This window comes from Protopterus annectens, chromosome 8.part0 (assembly GCF_019279795.1).
Source record: "Protopterus annectens isolate FY-2018-M chromosome 8.part0, PAN1.0, whole genome shotgun sequence".
Classification (NCBI taxonomy): Eukaryota; Metazoa; Chordata; order Ceratodontiformes; family Protopteridae; genus Protopterus; species Protopterus annectens.
This window is the reverse complement of record NC_056741.1, coordinates 41,662,704-41,682,537: the sequence shown is the minus strand read 5'-3', so window position 1 is coordinate 41,682,537 and position 19,834 is coordinate 41,662,704. Positions and strand designations below refer to the sequence as shown.

Below are 19,834 nucleotides of genomic sequence, written 5' to 3'. Positions count from 1 at the left end.
ACAAAGGCAGCCCCACAGTCAAGAATAAAGTCCTATGCTAAAAATAGGGTATATTATCAAAATGTGGGACAGCACTTACACATAACTGGGATGGCCGAATGTGTTTTCCAGTTTCTGTAACGCCGATCTGGAAATATTTGAATCCTCATTAGCGAATGGTTGTGTTAATTCGCTAATATGGGACTGATGTTCTGATAACCAATCCCGTTACAGTGGGGATCAGGAAATTTACCCTTTTCCTCATTGTAGTGTGATCTTGGAGTTGGAATATATAATATGCAGAGGGTATGGGGGGGTGCAGGGGGGCTTGCCCTCCTGCAAAAACGTTACTGGTAACATGGAATTTCAACTTTGGAACTTAGGCATTCAAATGTTGATTCCATGGTTACTATTTCTGACATTTTGGTAATTTTGAATTACAAAATTCGTAGAATTAATTAGATCAAAAAGTGGAAAACTGTTTTGATTTTCCACATTTTGACAGTAAACCTAAAAACAGTGGCCCACTGCAGGAAACTTCCAATACTATGAAAATACACAACTTCTTAAAGGGGAAGCTACCACTTTTAGTCAGAAAAAATATACCGATATTTTCTTAACAGAGCAATAATTTCTGTATGGAAGTGTTCCCCAATGGGGACTTAACTGCCAGAAATGAAGCATGAAGCCAGCTGCTGTTCCTATCAAGTCTCAGAGATGCTTCTTCTCAAGGTGGCAAGAAAGTACTGAAATTGTCTACACTTTCAATTGCTGATTTCCCTCCATGAGGTTACCTAATCAGCAGTCAAAAGTGTAGGTATAGAAGGGAGTCAGAACTTTGTTAAACTTTTGGTTGTAGTATCCTACACATGATAAAACTGATGCAGACAGATTCTACTGCAGCAGTGAAAATCATAGAAGACATTATTATTTCTTTACCATAAGATGAAAAGACACAGAGGGCTTTCAAATACAGTGAAAGGGAGAGTGGTGGTGCTGAATGAAAGGAGTTGTACAATGAAAGAAAGTTTCCCTTTACGTGTGTCATTTAGGCCAAACTGCATATGGAATGTCAGCATTTAACAGTGATGTACAAAACTGGGTTTCAAAATAAATGGACAAATAAATGGTAAAATACTCAGTACATTCCTGAACAATGCATTCTGTTACTCCTAAAACAAATGTTTCATTTAAAAGAGAAAATAAGTGGTCTGTAGGGATATTTTCACTGGCTACTATGGAACTGCTAGCAACCAATGCAGGGTAAAAGGGAAAGGCAGCACAAGTAGCTTAAACAACTTTTTTCTTTAAAATACTAACAAGGAAACACAGCAGAAGAAGTAAATAATGATCAAGGAAAAGCTAATCAAGAAGGGAAATCTGTGATTACTACAGATCTTTTTATTATTTATTTTACCTTTGTTACTCGGACTGGTCCAGGGACCATTTTCAGTTACGACTGAGAACACATGGGAAAGACAGACTAGATAACTAGCAAACAATAAGAAAGTATTGGGTTTCTGTTCAAGACAGCACTATAAAACAAGTGCCTGCAGTTTGTCCATCTATAGAGCAGAAGATAAAACAGATCTCAAATTTTACAGTGAATGACTTGCCAAACGGGGAGTGCAAGACAGCAGCACAAACAGAATACGACAAAAGTTAATTTTAGCAGCGAAAAGTACAGTTGCGTACACTTACCATAAATGTAGATGTATGAGTGTATTCACTGTTGCAGTCATCACATTTGGGTTATCTGCCTGCAGGTAGCCCTCAGCCGGCCTGAATACCAGAGTTTCCTGCATCAGATGCTGCCTCTTCTTCCATGACGTCAGGGGTATAAAACATGCAGCCGATGCCATTACATCAGTTTTTCTTCCCCCAGATGTCAGGTGCCCCCACAATGGGAAGCAATTATATGTTATGGTACCCCTCAAACAAAAAGCAAATACACCAGAAAGCATTTAGAAAAAATAGGTAAGTGGTAATGCTTGGTGAAGGTATGTACAGAGCTCCAGGTAGCAGCTTCTAGGATTGTCCCTGGTGGGGACACCTCTGAGAAAGGCTGTAGAAGTAGATGTAGCCCTGGTGGAATGTGATCTTATCCCCTGTGGGGTAGGTTTTCCATGGTGCTTATAGCAGAAATGAATGCAATGGGCTATCCACTTAGAAATGGTTTGCTCTGAAATGGCCTTCCCCTCTGCCCTTGCAGCAAAGCCATCTAGCAGCTGTTCAGATTTTCTGAGAGGCTTAGTTCTGTCCAAATAAAATCTAAGTTGTCTGTATATGTCCAAAGAGTGCATTATTCGTTGTCTTTTGTTTTGTGGATTTGGGAAAAGGGTAGGCAAATAAATTGACTGATTAAGGGTCACACTAGACACCACCTTGGGCATAAAAGAACTGGCCCTGAGGGAAACCCTGTCTGCATGGAAGATAATGAAGGGTTCCACTGCCATGAGGGCCTGTAATTCAGACATTCTTCTTGCTGAAGTGATGCCTAGAAGGAAGGCTGTATTCCAAGAAAGGAACTTCACCTCTGCAGTTGGAACTGACTCAAAAGGAGGGAGAGTGAGCTTTTCCAATACAAAGTTAAGGTCCCAGGCTGGAGTAGGGGCTCTCCTGGGGGGGTCTTAAATTTTTGGCCCCTCTGAGGAACTGCTTTAGCAGGGGGTGAGAGAAGAGGGGTGGTTCAGAATTATAATGTGCTGAAATGGCAGAGGCATGAATTTTAATAGACGAGAAGAACAGGCCCTTGTGGAGCATTTCTGTTAAGTACTGAAGAATAATGAGGTAAGCTGGGCACTGTTGTGAACATCCCCTGAGTCTGGTTCCAGGAACAGTATCTTTTCCACTTTTCAGCATAGGATTTTCTAGTACTAGGCCTCCTTGCCTCCAGAATGACATCTAGCACCTGCTTATTGAGGGATGCTATTGGAGAGCTCAAGGAATTAGCCAGGCTGCAAGGTTCAGGGTTTCAAGCTGAGAGTGCAGAATCTGGCCTGCCTGCTGGGACAGCAGGGAAGGGGTCTGAGGCAGGTGCCATGGTTCCAGCAGTGTCATACTGCGCAAGGGCGGGTACCAGTGCTGGTGTGGCCAGCCCGGTGCAATCAGTACAGTCCTTGGCTTGTCCTGTTTGATCTTTAGTAAAACCTTCGAGAGGAGAGGCAGAGGGGGAAAGGCATAAACTGAGAGGCTTTCCCAGGTAAAAGGGCATCCACTTTCCAAGTTTGACTGTGGGAAGCCCTTGGGCAGAATTTGTCCAATTGGTAGTTTTGAGGGGAGGCAAACAGGTCAAGTCTATCACTGGGGTCCCCCATTTGTTCCTCCAGAGGTTGAATATTTTTGGTTTGAGTTTCCATTCGTGTGGGTCCATGAGATTTCCGCTTAGGATGTCTGCCAGTGAATTTAGCTTGCCTGGCAGGAATTGTGCTTGTAGGTGCATTTGGTAGCTCAAGGCTGTGTTCCACAGAGCCATGGCTAGTCTGCAGAGAGGGTACGAGCGGGTTCCCCCCTGCTTGTTTATGTACCACATAACTGTGGTGTTGTCTGTCTTTACCAATAATTGTCCTGGAAGAATGTGGTCCTTGAAGGCTGTCGGGGAATTCTGTACAGCTAACCTTTCTTTTTGGTTGATATGCAGGTGCATCTGTCTCTGGTTCCATTTGCCCTGAATGCACTGCCCTGCCAAGTGAGCCCCCCATGCATAGTCTGATGCAACTGTTAGGGTTTGGGTGGCGGGGGTAGAGTGAATGGGAGCCCCTTGTTGCGGTAGTAGGCCTCTGCCCACCAAAGGAACTCTGTCTTTATACAAGGAATGACAGGAATCATTGATTCCAGGTCCTGAGAATGTTGACACCACAGGCTTTTTAGATACCACTGCAGTTTCCTCATATGCAGTCTTGCATATGGAATTAGTAGAATGCAAGAGGCCATGAACCCCAGGGCTTGCAGATAGCTGGGTCTTTGTGGCCAGTTGTTTGAAGTAGGCTGTTAAATAAACTTGTTTCTCTGGAGTGAAAAAAGCCATCTGGGAAGTTGTGCTCAAGCTTGCTCACAGGAATACAATTTGTTAGCAGGGTACTAGGTGAGATTTCTTTTCGTTTATGGTGTACCCCAGTGAGTTTAGAAGTTTCTTTACGAATGCCAGATGCTTTAATAGCAATTCCTGGCTTTCTGCCTGAATCAGACAATCATCCAAGTATGGGTATATTTGAATATTTCTCTGCCTGCAAAATGCAATGGCTGGAACTAGACACTTTGTGAATACCCTGGGTGCAGTAGATAAGTCAAAGTGCAGAGAACTGAAAGTGCATGGAGCCTGCCCTGAAGCATAGGTATTTCCTGCAAGATTCCCTTATTGGAATGTGCAGGTAAGCTTCCTTTAAGTCTAAGGTTGCCAACCAAGCATATCTGCCTATCATAGAAAGCAGCTGTTGAAGTGTTAGCATCTTGAATTTTGGGATTACCAAAAAAAGTGTTTAGAATAGAGAGGTCCGGGATAGGACACCAGGAGCTGTCTTTTCTGGGTACCAGGAAAAGTCTTGAATAAAAACCTGATCCCCTTTCTTCTGCTGGAACATGCTGAATAGCCCTGATTCTTAGAAGAGAGAGGAACTGCTGTTGAGCCTCTGCCCACTGATTTGGGGGTAGGTCTGGCCAACCGTTTGGGGTTGGTAGGTTGTGGAAGTGGAATATGTATCCTTGGGAAACTATATACAAAACCCATTTGTCCTGGGTAATGAGTTCCCAGTTTTTTGCATGCTGGGTGAGCTTTCCTCCTAAGGGAGCAGGTAGTTGAGCAGGGTTTGGCAGGGTTAAGGTAAAAGTCATTGTGCCATTTTTCCGGGGGGGGGGCCTTACTAGTCCCTGCTTTGGAAGTGGGAGCCCCCCACTTCTTAGACCTGTGTGTAGCCTGAGACTGTAACCTAGGTGGTCTGCTGTTCCTGGGTTTGGACTGAGAAAGCCTGGAAGATGCTGGAAAGGGCCAATTCTTTGAAGGCCTACTAAATCTGGGAGGCTGTACTTTCAGGAAATAAAACAATTTGCATAGATTTAGCTTTTTTCTCTATCTTTTTGAGGACGTCTTCTGCTTTGTTGCCAAACAGGTGGTCTTGGTTTAAGGGAGCATCCAGTAATTTAGCTTTAACATGATGTGGCAAGTTTTGCTCCTTAAGCCATGCATGCCTTTTAAGTACAGACCCAGCGACAGCAGCCCTGCAAGATGCTTCTAAAGAGTCAAAACCATATTGCAAAGTATGTTTACCAACTTGTTCCACAGAATGCATTAAATCCTGTAATTCTTTGTGGTCAGCACAGTCAGGAATCAACATCATTTTCTGTTTAAGCAGCCCCATTATATGCTGCTGATACTTTAACATATGAAACTGGCAATTTAAAGCCCGAATGGCCGAAGTAGCATAAGTATATACCTTCTTACCCCATCTGTCCAAGGCTCTAGAATCTCTATCAGAAGGGGTAGGGTTTTTGGCAGCAGTAGCCTTAATGCCCTTCCTTTGGTCCTTGGGAAATGGTCTCTGGATCAGCAGTAGGATTCTTGAAGAGGAGCTTGTGAGTGTCAGGTACTCTGTAATACCGGTCAGGTTTTCTGGGAGCTGGAGGTAAAGTGTTTGAGGAAATGCTAGATTCCAAGAAAGCATCATCTACAATGTCTAGAACAGGGGGGAGAGCTAAAGGCCTATGTTGAGGAAGAGCAGGAATTCCCTAAGCCTCTTTTTGGAGTCAGAGTAATCCTGGCTTTCCCTGCGGAAATGCTCCTAAAGAGTGTGCAAGGTTTCACCAAAACAGAAATCTTCTGGAGGGGAAGCAGAGGGAATGGAATTCCCTGCATCAGAATCCTCATAGGTAGAAAGGGGCAAATCCTGGTAATCAGACGAAACAAATATCAGATTCCTGATCAGAAGAATCAGAAGGAAAAGCAGTTCTAGGTCACAGAGGGGGAAGGCTGGCTTCCCCTAATTAAGGTAATAAGGTCTTCAGCCATTCTAAGCATTTGTTTTTTAGGCATATGGGCCTGAGCATGCGGTTTGGACGTCTATTTTCTAGGTGTGGGTCGAGTTTTAGGCCTGGATGAACATGGCGTAGGTTTAAAATGCAAGTTTGTAGGCCTGAATACACCCTCAGGAGCCGGTGCCTGCACAGCGGCTCCAGACCCATCCAAGGTAGAGACATCCGCAGGTTCCATAGCCGAAGAAGCAACTCGTGGCATACCGGACTCCGAATGGGTCTCAGTAGAGATCTGCGAATCTGACGTAGCGGGTATCAGGGGCTGAAAAAAGCGCTTCACTGAGTACAGTCGGACTGGCGACTAGCTTAACGGAAGCGTTGTTGGAGGTTTTGCACCTATGCGGTCTGCCTCTGTTTTTATCCTTACGTTTTTTCGGAATATCGGTAGTCGGATGGCTTATCGAAGCCATTTCTGGATAGTTAAACTAAGTACCAAAATAATTTGCTGCAAATGTAGACCGATGAATAGTTTGGGGGTTGAACAAGGCACAAAACTGACAGGGAGGGACGTCGTGGTCTGGGCCTAGGCAAGGAATGCAGTACAAATGAAAATCTTTACGAGGTATTTGCTTTCCACAGGTAGTACAATTGCTAACTTTAAATGACATCGGTTAAGAGCAAGAAAAAGGATCCCCAATGGGGTACTTAACTTTTTTGAAGACTTCGGTACTGAAACTCGAAAACAAAAAGTTCAGGAGTCGCAGCAAGAAAGACTGATGTAATGGCATCGGCTGCATGTTTTACACCCCCTAACGACCTGACGTCATGGAAGAAGAGACAGCATCCAACGCAGGAATCCAAGACTCTGGTATTCAGGCCGGCTGAGGGCTACCTGCAGGCAGATAACCCAAATGTGATGACTGCAACAGTGAAACACGAAAAACATCAATTCTCCAGAGCTGGATATCCCTCCCAAACACATTACCATTCAACTACCACTAAAGTTGGTAAATCAAAATAATTTTAATACATAAATACCTACATATGTACATCAGCTTACCAAATCCGAGTTTAGTGTATTGAGAACTGTGTGCAACACTAGTGTGACAGAAATTAGTTGTGGTATCTAGACTAGCAGATGTGAAGTAGTACTTGTCGCCCAGTTAACATAACAAAAAAGTTTGTTACATAAGTCCTGACACGTAAATGTATGCAATCCATACCTCTCAACTTCTTATCGCAAAAAATCTGGACAAAGCCTGACAGAATGGGGGATACAGGCCTCAAAAATAGGGACAGACTTTAAATATTGCTCTTAAAAACTTAGAAGGTTGCAAGAACATGATTTGTCTTGGTATGCATTTTTATGAAGGATATTGTGTGAAACTCAAATGTTTATCATTTAGTGACTTCAGTCCACAGATCATCCTAGTGATGTCAGAAAAATCACAAACTTTATGAGGAACAGATCAAAAATATGAGGCAAAAATGTGGACATTCTGCTAAAATATGTACAGTTGAGAGGTGTGAAGCAATCATTACAAGGACAAAAAGGAAAGAACCACTCCAGTGGACCAGATAGAAAAACAAATCTCGCTTGGAAAAACAACTCCCATACTAAAGGGTGTAAACAAAGCATAAAAACTGAGCTCTACAGAACCTCGATGGAAACAGCATGGATACTTTTTTTTTTTTTCTTTTTATGGGGAAGAACATCAAAAAGAGAGAGAGTTTGATAGTCAGTCAGGAAATCCTTTTTACCTAGGAATCTGAGGCTGTGAATTTGAGGAAACTTCCACAAAGAAAAACTGAACAAAAAAAAGTGGTGCAAATATCATATGCATAATTGTGGGGTTTGTTGTGTTGTGACCTGCAGCACTAACATCGCTTAACATAAGAGCTTCAAGTGTTATGCATTTATCAAGTAATGTTCATGGCTTGAAGTAACACAGACAGACGTGTCAGCCCTAGTTGTCCCTGACCTGTAGGATTTCCCGTCTTTACTGGCATCGTCGTCGTCATTGAGCTCGTACGGATCATGAAGTGCTGCTGGAAGCCCAGATTCTGTCAATCTCTTCTTTTTCCTGCCCCTTGGTTTCATGATAGCAGCAACTGCGGCAGCATCTTCTTCTTGCTTTTTGACATCTGGAACAACCTGTAGACCATGTGAGCCTTGCAGTGCAGACACAATCATGGCAGGAGGGGCAGAAACTGGAAAAGTCTGCACAGACGATGACGTAGTGACTAACGATCCAGACGGAGAGGTAATAACAAGGCCTGGCAAAGACAAAACCAGAAATTATTTAAAAATCTGCATGCATTGCAAGGGGGAAGAAAAACAACTAACCAATAACTTAAGTGTATTTTCCCCACGCATAACTGAAAAATACTGTTTATGATCAGTAACACGAATGATGCACTAAAATTCTAGATCTGTATCACCATACAAGTCACATTATGTAGGTGACAAGTGACCTAAAAGGTTTATCCTTTAAGTGTAGTTAACATTCTAATCCCCCCCCCCCCCCCCGCTTCCTCTAGATCCTATTCTGGTGGTCCAAACCATAGGTCCACATCTCCTATTTTTAAAGTAGTACTTTTGCAAATCTGGATGATGATGTGAAACCCAATAAAGATGTGGGCACAGTTTCACATGGAACATCTGAGAAGCAGAAAAGAGGAATCAAAATGTGGGGAGAAAGTACAGTTGTGTAAGAACATGCCATAACAGTAAATACCCTACTGATCACTGGTGCAGTATTCCTGACATACGGGTTGTCACAGCTGACATCCAGCCAGGGTATCGGAGCTTCACCTTCCCTAGGTCGTACGTCCAACGCATGAACCTCGTTTCATATGCACTGGGGTATACTGACAGGGGATGAGCATGGATCCTCAGACTACCTCCAAGCCAGTGGCCTAAAGACTACTGAGAGAGGTGATGGGCCAGCTAGGAGGGGTGTAGCTCAAATACGTAAAAACATCCGCTGTTCCCTTGCAACAGAGCAGAGGCCAAAGCAAAGGGGAAAGGAAAATGAAGGTTGAAGTGAGAAAGAGAAGAGGTGATGGAGAGTGGGATGGAATACTGCAACAGTGATCAGTACGGCATCTATTGTTATGGTAAGTACTTACACTGTTTTATGTCCTGACTGAAGTCACTGTTGCAACATTCCTGACATACAAGTGATTCCCACAGCTTAAAGACACAAGGGTGGTTGGCAACTGAGAAGAAGAGTTATCCAGCAGCCCGAACAGAACTGACTGAGCAAAGGCTGTCCTGAACCTGGAGAAGGCAGCCATTTTGTAGTGTCTGGCAGAAGATGTGGAGTCTTACTCCTTTGTGAAAAACACCTGAGGAGACCACTGCCCCAGTGGAAAGTCCTTTAGGGCAGGAAGGGAAGGTCTTACACCATACTGCTAGCAGCAGAAAGAGAGAGTCTTAGAAATCCAAGGTGCAACACTTTGTTTACAGACTGTCTGGCACAGTTTACGCATCATAAATGATACAAACAGCTGGCCAGTCTTTCTGAAAGATTTAGTTTTGTCCAAATAAATTCTCAGTTAACAGTAAATGTACAAAGAATCTAAGATCCTGTTCCTCCTGTTTTGCGGATTAGAAAAGAAAGTGAAAGATGAACAGCCCAACTGAGGGACAATTTGTTTACTACCTTCGGCATGAAAGCTGGATTAGCCCCAAGAATCACCCTGTCCTTGTGAAAAAACAGAAAAGGGGGAATAGCTATGAGAGTTTGTAACTCAGAAACTTTCCTAGCACAGGTGAGAGCCAACAGCAGGATGGATTTTAGAGAAACAGGAGATGCCAGTTCAAAGGGAGGCAGCATAAACTTTTCTACAACAAAGTTAAGATGTGAAGGGAGAGAGAGGATTCCTTGGTAGGTTAAGATGCAGGACTCTGCTGAGATAAAGCTCGACTTCCAGCCTAGCCATAAGTGGAGGGCTAAGAGTGAAGCAAGCAGCAGTCATTGACAGCTGCTAGGTGGACTTTTACAGAAGAGCTGGCCAAGCCTGATCGAAGAAGTTCGCAGAGACATTGCAGTACAGCAGGAGCTAGCGATAACAGTGGCTCCTGACTTTCTGCGGCATCAATAGGAAAACAGCTTCCATTCAACAGTGTAAGACTTTCTAGTAGTGGGTCACCCGGACACTTACAGGACTTGAAAAACCTCTTTAGAGAAGAGGTGTCTTTGAGGAATTAAAATCCTATCATCCACAGGATTAGGTTAAGAGATGGAAGATTTGGGTGGAGCAGCAATATGTTTTGCTGAGTTATTAGGTCCAGTTGAAGAGGAATTCTCCTTTAATTTCCCCTGTCAGATGAAATAACAAGGGAAACTAATAATGCCTTGGCCAAAATGGTGCCAGTAAAACTATTCTGGGTGCTTCTTTTTGTGTCTTAAGAATTTCTGGAAGAAAAGGTTCCCCAACAGGGCACTTATCTGGACAAAAGATCGAAGCAAAGGTACCAACGACCAAACAACAAATAGTCCGATGGATGCACAACATGTTTTTGGACTGGTGGTGAGACAATCTGAGGATCCTCGTTCATAGCTCAGTTTATATATCCAAAGGCATAAGAGTTGAGGTCATGCATGGGCATACGATCTAAGGAAGGTAAAGCTTTGGTACTCTAGCCTGATGTCAACAGTGACAACCCATATGTCAGGAATACTACAACAGTGATTTCTGTCAGGACACCTACACACACTAGGACAGGAAGGGAGGGCATGAGGGCTGGTGGCAATGTATGATCCGGCAGATGAGAAAAATGGAAGTGACGTTGGGGAGCATAACCTGAAATGGGCCAAGTTAAAAGGCAGTATGGGTAATGTGCAGGTAAAGAGTTTAAAGAACTGAGCAGAGGAGGACTACCCAAGTGATTAACAAACCCATGACAAACTAAAGTGTGGGAACTGGATATCCAGGGCTTAAAATACATCATATGTAGTTTGCTCAAGCACACTAGAGTGGAATTAATGACCCATGAGAGAGACTGTCGACTGGCAGTAAGTGTAGCTTGATTTTTACAGTGGAAAGGGCTCAGAAAGTTGGAAGGATAAGAGAAGGCCATAATGCACATGACATTTAAAACATGTATGTTCATAAAGCAAAAGTATGCAAAATAAGGAGCTAGACTTCAAAAGGCTAAGGTCTGAAAAGTGAAGCTGTACTATACGGAGGAGTCTTACCCTAAAGATTTTTTTTTTTTTTATGGGAGTTATTTTTCATTCTCTTTCTCTTAACTTACTGTGGTGGTGCAGCGGTAGCGTGGTTGCCTCACAGCAAGAAGTTCTCCCGTTCGATTCTCGGCTGGAGTGCGGGGGAGTGCCTTCTGTGTGGAGTCTGCATGTTCTCCCCGCGGTCGAGTGGCATTCCGAAAGACATGCGTGAATGGGCGTGCCTTCGCTGAAGGTTGGGCGTTGAGCTGGCAACTTGGCACCGTAAAAATCTACTGCCAATCATAAGCAGACCAGATTTCTGCTGTGGCGACCCCTAACCAGGAAAAGCCAAAAGACAAACAACAACAAACATTTTTCACTCTCTTACTGCTGACCATCATCTGGTCCTGGTGCCTTCTCCTTGACCACACTGTCAACTGACCTTCCCGTCCTGCCTAGAGTTGCTCCAATATTCTGGGTCACTGAGGAGATCAAAGCATCCCAGGGTAGTATTACTGCTACTAAGGCAGTGTTTCATCTTTTTATTTCCCCACCTCTGTGACAGCCCAGTAACACATGGAGGGTGGGGCATGCAATGTGCATCTGTATTGGACTGCCCCCCTCATTTCCACGCAGAGCTGACATTCATAAGACACCTTGCCTATCCTCATGCAGCACCGTAGTACTGCTTCCTCCTGTCTCCAACAGGAAAATCTAACCATGTGTGTTCCTAGTATGTGCACATCTCCCCTCTCCCAACTATGATGGACATGTCCATCCTCCCTGCTTTTCAAACTCAGGTTGCCTGGGCCATGGAAAGGGTTTTATCCCTCTATGCCACTGGTGCAGAATCTGTCAGCGAGGTATATTAAAGGCAAGTGTATCTTGAACAGCCAATGTGGAAATGGAAGCAGCTTAGTACCATAGTAAAAGTGAATTAGAAGTTATGTACCTACCATAACGTTCCATGTTAGTTGTCTTCTCTCGCCTTCTTTCTTGCTGGATGGGTTCGGAGCCGATCCTCGGCTCCGACTCGGCACTTGCTTTAGCTTGAGAACTCCTTTTACCAGCTCGAGGCAACCCTATATCCCATGATGCAAGGCGGAACTACCTCAGATCTCGTTTGGTAGCTAACCTATCCTGTCAAGGACTAACCTAACATATTTAGGAAAAACCAAGTTCATAATAAAGGGTCCTCTAATGAAGGCTCAGGAGGAAACAACCTGATAGGAACTCTTCAAGATCTGTCCAGGCCAGGGGGAAGGAGGGACGCAAGAAAGAAGGCGAGAGAAGACAACTAACATGGAACGTTATGGTAGGTACATAACTTCTAAATGTTAAGTTGTCAATCTCACCTTCATTCTTGCTGGATGGGACCGCGTCCCTAGCACCTGTATCCCGGGTGGCTCAATGGAACAGACTCTTGAGAACTGTGGAACCAAAACTGGCCCTGTCTCTGGAGGCCAAATCTAACTTGTAATGAGAGACAAAGGTATGAGGAGTGGCCCAAGTAGCTGCTGCACAAATGGTATCAATGGGTAGTCTATCCTGAAAGGCTGCAGAAGTGGATAGACTCCTGGTTGAGTGTGCTTTCGTTTAGAAGGTAGTTGCTTGCCTCTGAGAGAGTACACATGAGAAATGGTGGAAGACAACCATCTGGATAAGGTCACTTTAGACACTGGGAGACCTTTCCTGTTTTCTGCATAGGAGACAAATAATTAGTCCGATTTCCTGAATTGTTTCGTTCTATGCAAATAGTACCTGAGCTGACGATGGACATCAAAAAATGAAGCTTTTGTTCAGCTCTATCAGAATAGTTTGGGAAAAAAACTGGTAGATCTATGGATTGATTAATATTGGTTTGAGACACAACTTTAGGGAGAAAGGACGGGTTCGTTCTTAAGGATACCCTGTCCTTATGAAAAATCAAGTAAGGGGAACGGATGCAGAGAGCTTGGATCTCGGAAACCCTTCTTGCTGAAGAGACAGCCAGTAAAAATATAGTTTTCCAGGTCAATAACTTCAAAGAACATGAAGCAGACGGTTCGAAGGGAGGTAATATCAAGGATGCCAACATTAAATTTAGATCCCATTGCGGAGGAGGATGCTTTATCGGCGGCTTTAGGAGAAAAACTCCTCTCAGAAAGGCCTTGCATAATCTATGAGACATAATGTTATTGTCATGCAAGCCAACATGATACTTGGAAATAGCAGCCAGTTGAACTTTTACTGTAGATGAAGAGGATCCTGACTGAAAAACCTCAGCCAGGAAATCTAAAACAGAATGCACAGGAGCAGTAAAGGGATCAATATTCCTGGAATTTGCCCAAATAGAAAAACGTCGCCACTTGCTAGCATAAACGGTTCTGGTGGACGACTTTAAAGAAGCCACTAGGGTGTCTCTGACTGATTCAGAGATCATCGGAAGCCTGGCTAGGGAAGGAAGTGGAGCAACCAAGCAGTGAGGTTGAGAGAATGAATGGCCCGGTGCTGTTGACCCGACTGGTGGATCAAGAGATCTGGAACTGGGTCCAGATGCCAGGGCTGCACCAGGAGGTGACGATGCAGAGACGGAAACCAAATTTGTCGAGGCCAGTAAGGGGCAATGAGAATCAACTTGGCCCCTCAAAACGGTGGCTTTCTGAATGACTTGTGGAATCAAGGGAAAGGGAGGAAAAGCGTGCAGAAGTCCCCGGGCCAATCCTGGGTTAGAGAGTCTCTCAGGGTTGGCCTGGTAGGGGAAAAAGGGTGAAAATCGGGCACTTGTTGTTTTGGGGTGTAGCAAAAGGTTGCAACAAGGAGTGCCCCACTTCAGAAAAATCTGATCCACTACAGATTGTTTGAGAGACCACTCGTGAGGCATTAGAATGGATCTGCTCAGCCTGTCCGCCAAGAGGTTGGACCTGCCGGGGATGTGCGTTGCTATCAGAAACCGATGAGAGGAGATTGCCCATTGCCAAAGTCTGAGAGCTTCTCGACACAACGGATAGGACCTGGTCCCGCCTCTGCTTGTTGATGTACCAGACCACGGACATGTTGTCCGCTTGTACTGCAATAGTCCCCGTGGGAAGAAAGCCGCTGAGGGCTTGCAACGTTAAAAGCACCGCTCTCATCTCCAGGACATTTATGTGCAGATGGTATTCTATGGGTTGCCACGTCCCGTGGACCATCCTGCCCTGATAATGCCCCCACCCGATCAGAGAGGCATCCGTAGTAACTGTGGCAACCGAAGGAGGGGAACAAAAGGTCGGCCCTGATGAAGAAGAGGGGAAGATATCCACCAATTCAGATGAGTCCTGCACGATTGTGTGACTAAGATTTCGTGCCTCATCGGAAGACTGTGAAACGACCACTGAGTGAATAACATCCACTGCAGAAGACGATGTGGAAGCGAGCCAGAGGTAGAAGAACAATGGCCGCAGCCATAAGACCTAGAACCTTTAGTATCAGCCTGGCTTTGACTTTGCTGCTCTGCAATAAAATCGAACAATTTTTGGATGTCCAGAATTCTTTGATCTGTTAGTCTGGCTAACATTTTGACGGTGTTTAATTCTGCGCCTATAAAGGTGATAGATTGGCAAGGCCGCAGAGAAGATTTTTCAAATTCACTGAAATTCCCAAACTCCTGCATAGCTGCAGAGTGTAGTCTCTGGTCTGAAGAAGCTGACCCCTGGTAGTGGCGGAGAGGAGCCAGTCGCCTAAATAAGGAACCACCTGGAATCCTTGACGTCTCAGATGAGCTGTGACCACTGCCATACATTTGGTAAACACTCTGGGGCTGAAGTGAGGCCAAAGGGCAGGGCTCTGAATTGGTAATGACTGGTCCCTAGCCGTGCGGAGAAACCTTCTGGAGCCTATGAATCTTTATGTGATAGTACGCGTCCTGAAGGTCTATAGAGCACATCAAGTTGTCCTTGCCCAGAAAGGGCAGAATGGACTGAAGCGTGACCATCCGGAATCTTGCCTTTTTGACAAATCTGTTTAGACTGCTCAGGTCTAATATTGGTCTCCAATCTCCCGTCCTTTTGGGGACCAAAAAGAATCTCGAGTAGACGCCGGACCCTACTTGGTCTGCCGGAACAGTCTGGACGGCTCTTTTTTCTAGGAGCTTTGAAACCTCCTGTTCTGCCAAATCCCTTTGACCGGGTGAGATGTCTGGAAGGGATTGTTGAGGTACGGATACCTTCAAGGGATTTTGTAACCCTCGGATATGATCGACTGTACCCACATATCTTGTGAAAGGGAATGCCAGGCTACTGGGTACAGTGAAATCCTTCCCCCGACTGCCTCCAAGGGTGGACAGTCGGGCAACACCTCAGGGGTGCTGAAAGGGCTTCTCAGGAAGAGACTCCCTGTTGCCCTGGTTCTGAGGACCCCCCTGCCCCTAGGGTGGCGTCTATTATTGTTACCCCCTCTGCCTCTGGGGGTAAACTGACCACGTGTGTCCGGTGTAGCTCCTTGGGCTTTGCGGAACCACATCTTCCCTCCCTTCTGACCCTTGGGATATGGTCTAGAAGGGGTGGAAAAATGGACTCCAACGGCAGAAAGAGTTTTACCGTCCTGCTCACACCTGGTCAAGGTATCCTTCACCTGAGGTCCGAACAAAGCCGAACCATCAAAGGGGGTATTGGTGAAGGACGCCTTAAAGGGGTCCACAAAATTACAAAGCTGCATCCAGGCTTGATGTCTAAGAGCCACTCCTGTGCCTGCGGCCCTGCTCGCTCCATCGGCCGCATAGGATATGAGCCGCATGGAGGAGTTGGATAAGGAATTCAGGATTGCTAGCTGTGAGGCAATCTTTCTTGAGCCCCAGCAGCAGAAGGATCCTGGACCACTTCACCTAGTTCCTTGAGAATATCTCTTTGAAGCCTGGTGAAGTGACAAAGGTAGTTCAGCGAACGCATAGCAAAGGTCGCTGAAGAAAACATCCGCTTTCCATACCTGTCCATGGTCCTAGAATCCTTGTTAGGAGGATGGACAGGTACTGAAGGATCCGCAAGTTCCTTCTTAGTGGGGGCCGCCACCACCATAGCATCCACAGAGACGCCCTTGGAAAGAAACTGTTTGTCCGTAGGGGCCGTGATAAACTTGGATGGTCTCCTGGGGACAGGTTCCACAGAATCTGGAGCTGCCACGCCTTCGAGCCACTACCTGCATAAGTGGGTCGAAAGGCGGAGACACCCAGGAGGTGGAGGGTCGGGATCCAAAAGCCTCCAGGTATACCGACTCATCCTCAGAGGGATCAATGGATGGCCAATTCCCCCTCTGTTTGAGGAGCTCAAGGATGTCTGAAAAAGACATCCTCAGAGGGGATCGGGGAACCCTCCGACTCATCTAAGTCGGTATCAGATGTAGTAGACTCAGGGGAGTCTGTGTGTTTCCTCTTACACGTCCTCTTCGAGGGGTTCACCTGCAGGATCAGGAGAAACTTCGAAGAGGAAGATATTCCCAATGGGGAAACCTGGGGCGATGGATCCCTGGGCCTGAGAGCAAGAGGCTGGCAAGAGGTGTCTACAGGCACCGAAGAGGAGGAGCTAGAGGGATGGACCGCTGACCTGGCTCAGGAGCCAGGACACTCCTCATCACCTCAAAGGCTCCCTCCCGGAGACCGGAATATCCCCATCCGAGGACAGGAATTCCCGGCCCACTGAGAGGGAAGGCTCCGAGGCGATGTCGGTGCCGAGCTTACCAAAGCCGAAGCCCGAGAGGGAGAGCGGGGTCGGACAAGGGTCCGATGCCACTAGCCCCTCGAGCCGACAGGAAACTCGACGACGGATCCCTCCAAGGAAGGTCTCAGGAGGAGATCGGAGCCGAAGACAGCGGAGCCGAAGGATGTATCGGCTCGGCGCCAAAACAGTCGCTGTCCCGAAGCTCCGCCGAACTCTGGTGGGGAGTCGGAGGAGGAAGTTCAAGGGTGAAGCAGCCGAAGTCTGCTGAGACGGGCTTTGGAGCATTTGGGCCAGTGCCTGCGACTTTAACAGCCTGCTTACCACCCTCTCTAAATCATGGTCAGACAGCCTGGAAGATCTCGAAGATCGGCTCCGGTGACTCCGCTCTGACAAAAGAGGAGACCCGAGCCGAAAGTGGATCGATTCAAAAGGGGACCGAGATCTCTTCTTGGAGGAAGTCATCGGAGCCAACGTCCTATGGGTTCCAGATGGAGCCGAAGGCTTTTCGGCTCCGATACTGGATACTGCATCGGCTCCAGCCGGAGCCGACAAGGCAACAGCAGATTGGGTGTCGGAACCAATCGGAACCGAACCTAGCTTAGAAGGAGAAAGATCAACTCCGCCGGAGCGATCTCGACTCGAAGGAGTCGGAGCCACCGGGGGAGGCTTGGAAGCTGTAGCCTGACCCCTGGATGGCTTGGAAGGCTTACTGGACGCAGGTTTAGTGGGTGAACCTTCCGGCTTTAGCAAGCCATGGAGGATTAGCTTGTTCCTCCTTTCCTGCAGGACTCGCTGGCTAAAAGAGTGACACAAAGCACAGGAGTCCTGCAGGTGTAAAGGCCCCAGGCAGTAAACACAAAGTGTGACCGTCTGTCAGAGACATTTTCTGACAGCACGAGTCACACTTCTTGAAGCCCGAGACCTTTACCTCTTTAGACATAGTCTAAGGAAAAAGAGTAATAAATACTCACACAGACACACACACACCAAAACAGTCACACAAATTAATCCCCAAACACAGACACACAGATAGATTAATAAGGAAGGCCTAGGCCTAACTGAAATTTTTAAAACTTTTATAAAGTATAAAATTTTTCTAAAAGGGAATAGGGTGGTTAAAAGTGCCACTAAACACTAAGAACTAGGAAAAAAGGGGAAGGTAACCCTGACTAAAGCTATTTGAAACTCACTTACCTCAGCTGGCAAAAAGGAGACCTCTTCGAAGCGGCAAACGAGATCTGAGGTAGTTCCGCCTTGCATCATGGGATATAGGGTTGCCTCGAGCTGGTAAAAGGAGTTCTCAAGCTAAAGCAAGTGCAGTGAGCCGAGGATCGGCTCCGAACCCATCCAGCAAGAATGAAGGCGAGATTGACAACTTAACATCTAAAATGATACACTGGGTGCATTTTGGCAAATCAGCAAAGAAGTAACAAAAGGATAGGTTATACCGTGCAAAAACTGGAAAGAAGGGAGGACGGGATGGCTCTGGAAAGGTACAGGGAAAAATAGGAAAGAAGACAAAGAATGCCAGAGGGACAATAAAAGCAAGACTGAAATGGGGAAAACAATCAAGCAAGGGATATACTGCATGCAGAAGGCGGCAAATGCTTGTTCTGGTGAACAAGGGAGAAACCAGTAAGAGGAGATGTGGAAATGTTCACCCCTTAACAGTAGGAAAGAAATGCAGAGACTATAAAATGACCTAGATTCCCTAAACAATTCTGAGGAAAAGAAAAAATAAAAAAGCACAGATGCAATAGGAACTTACAATTGTAGATGTTTGAACATATTCACTGTTGCAGTCGTCAGCTCTGGGATTCCTGCCAGCCCAACATCTAGAGCTTTACCTTCCACCTCATGGCCCGTACCAACTCCCCCTCCTCCAGTCCAGCATGAGGATACTGGTGGCACAATCAGTCAATGCCATATTTTGCTCTTTAGAGCCCTGGATGGGAAAAGAACTTGTCTTATGGACCACAACCCAAGCTAAGCTAAGGGACTTTTCCCCAGAGACAAGTATTCACCCACAAATCTCCAGTCTCCCTCCCTGGGTTCTAGGCAGGGTCAAACGAAAGAAGGAACATGGTGGGAGAATGAGAGGCAAGGTGCAAAAAATAGGATGAACAAGGTACCAACCCCAACCCCAGGATGCCTAAGCAGGAGAAAAAGGGACTGGTGGAAGTAAAACGGAACTGACAACAGTAAATGCACACAAACTTCGATAATTACAGCAAGCTGCTAACACAACTATGTTCTTAACACTAACTGTTGACGTCATCATTTGTGAGAAAACTCCCACAGCATACGGGCCACTGACTGACTGGCCCTGACTGGGCTACTAACAGAATAGGCCTTGGAAAATGGCTGTGGCAAACCCTGCTCTGGCTGATGAACCTGAACAGTAACGTTCAGAGAAGGTGTGTAGAAATGACAAGGTAACTGCTTTTAAAAGTATATCAGTCCTTCTGATGAATGCTGGAATGGCGACTATGGCTCTAGTGGAATGTGCCAAGACATGGCCTGGCACAGATTTTTCATAAAAGAAGGTTAAAACAAACACGATACAATGGGAAAGCCATTTTGAGAGAGTTTACTTACTGACAGCCTTCCCCCTCCCATGTCCTTTGCAAAAGAGACAACTAGCTGACCTGATTTCTAATTTGACTGAACTGCAGTAGTCTATGTACATCCAAAGCATGCAAGTTCCTCTACCTCTCACTTGTTCTGAAGGGACTGGAAAGAACACAGGGAGGTGAATAGCCTGATTCAAGGAAAACTGTCACCATTTTGGGCATGAAAGTAGGGTTGGTACATACAGTGACTGTCCTTGTGGAAGAACAGAAAATAGAAGTTATGTCCTTACCATAACGTTCCATGTGGAGTGTTCATCTCGCCTTTGTTCTTACACATGGGTTCGGAGCCGATCCTCGGCTCAGTGTCGGCCGCTTGCAAGCTCTGCATCGAGAAGAAGCTCGAGATCACCTAATACCCACAATCCCCCTCTGCCTTTACCTCAGATCTAGTTTGCAAACAAACCAGCAGCCC

General features: G+C 45.8%; 1 protein-coding gene across 1 annotated transcript in view; it reads right to left on the bottom strand.

Moving 5' to 3' along the window:
- The window catches only part of ZNF384 (zinc finger protein 384), a 1,170,835-nt gene that overhangs the window by 957,869 nt on the left and 193,132 nt on the right, over positions 1-19,834 (bottom strand). Inside the window, exon 2 of the mRNA XM_044079105.1 lies at positions 7,926-8,220. Coding sequence (XP_043935040.1) covers positions 7,926-8,220 — 295 coding nt within the window. The remainder of the gene's footprint in view (positions 1-7,925; positions 8,221-19,834) is intronic.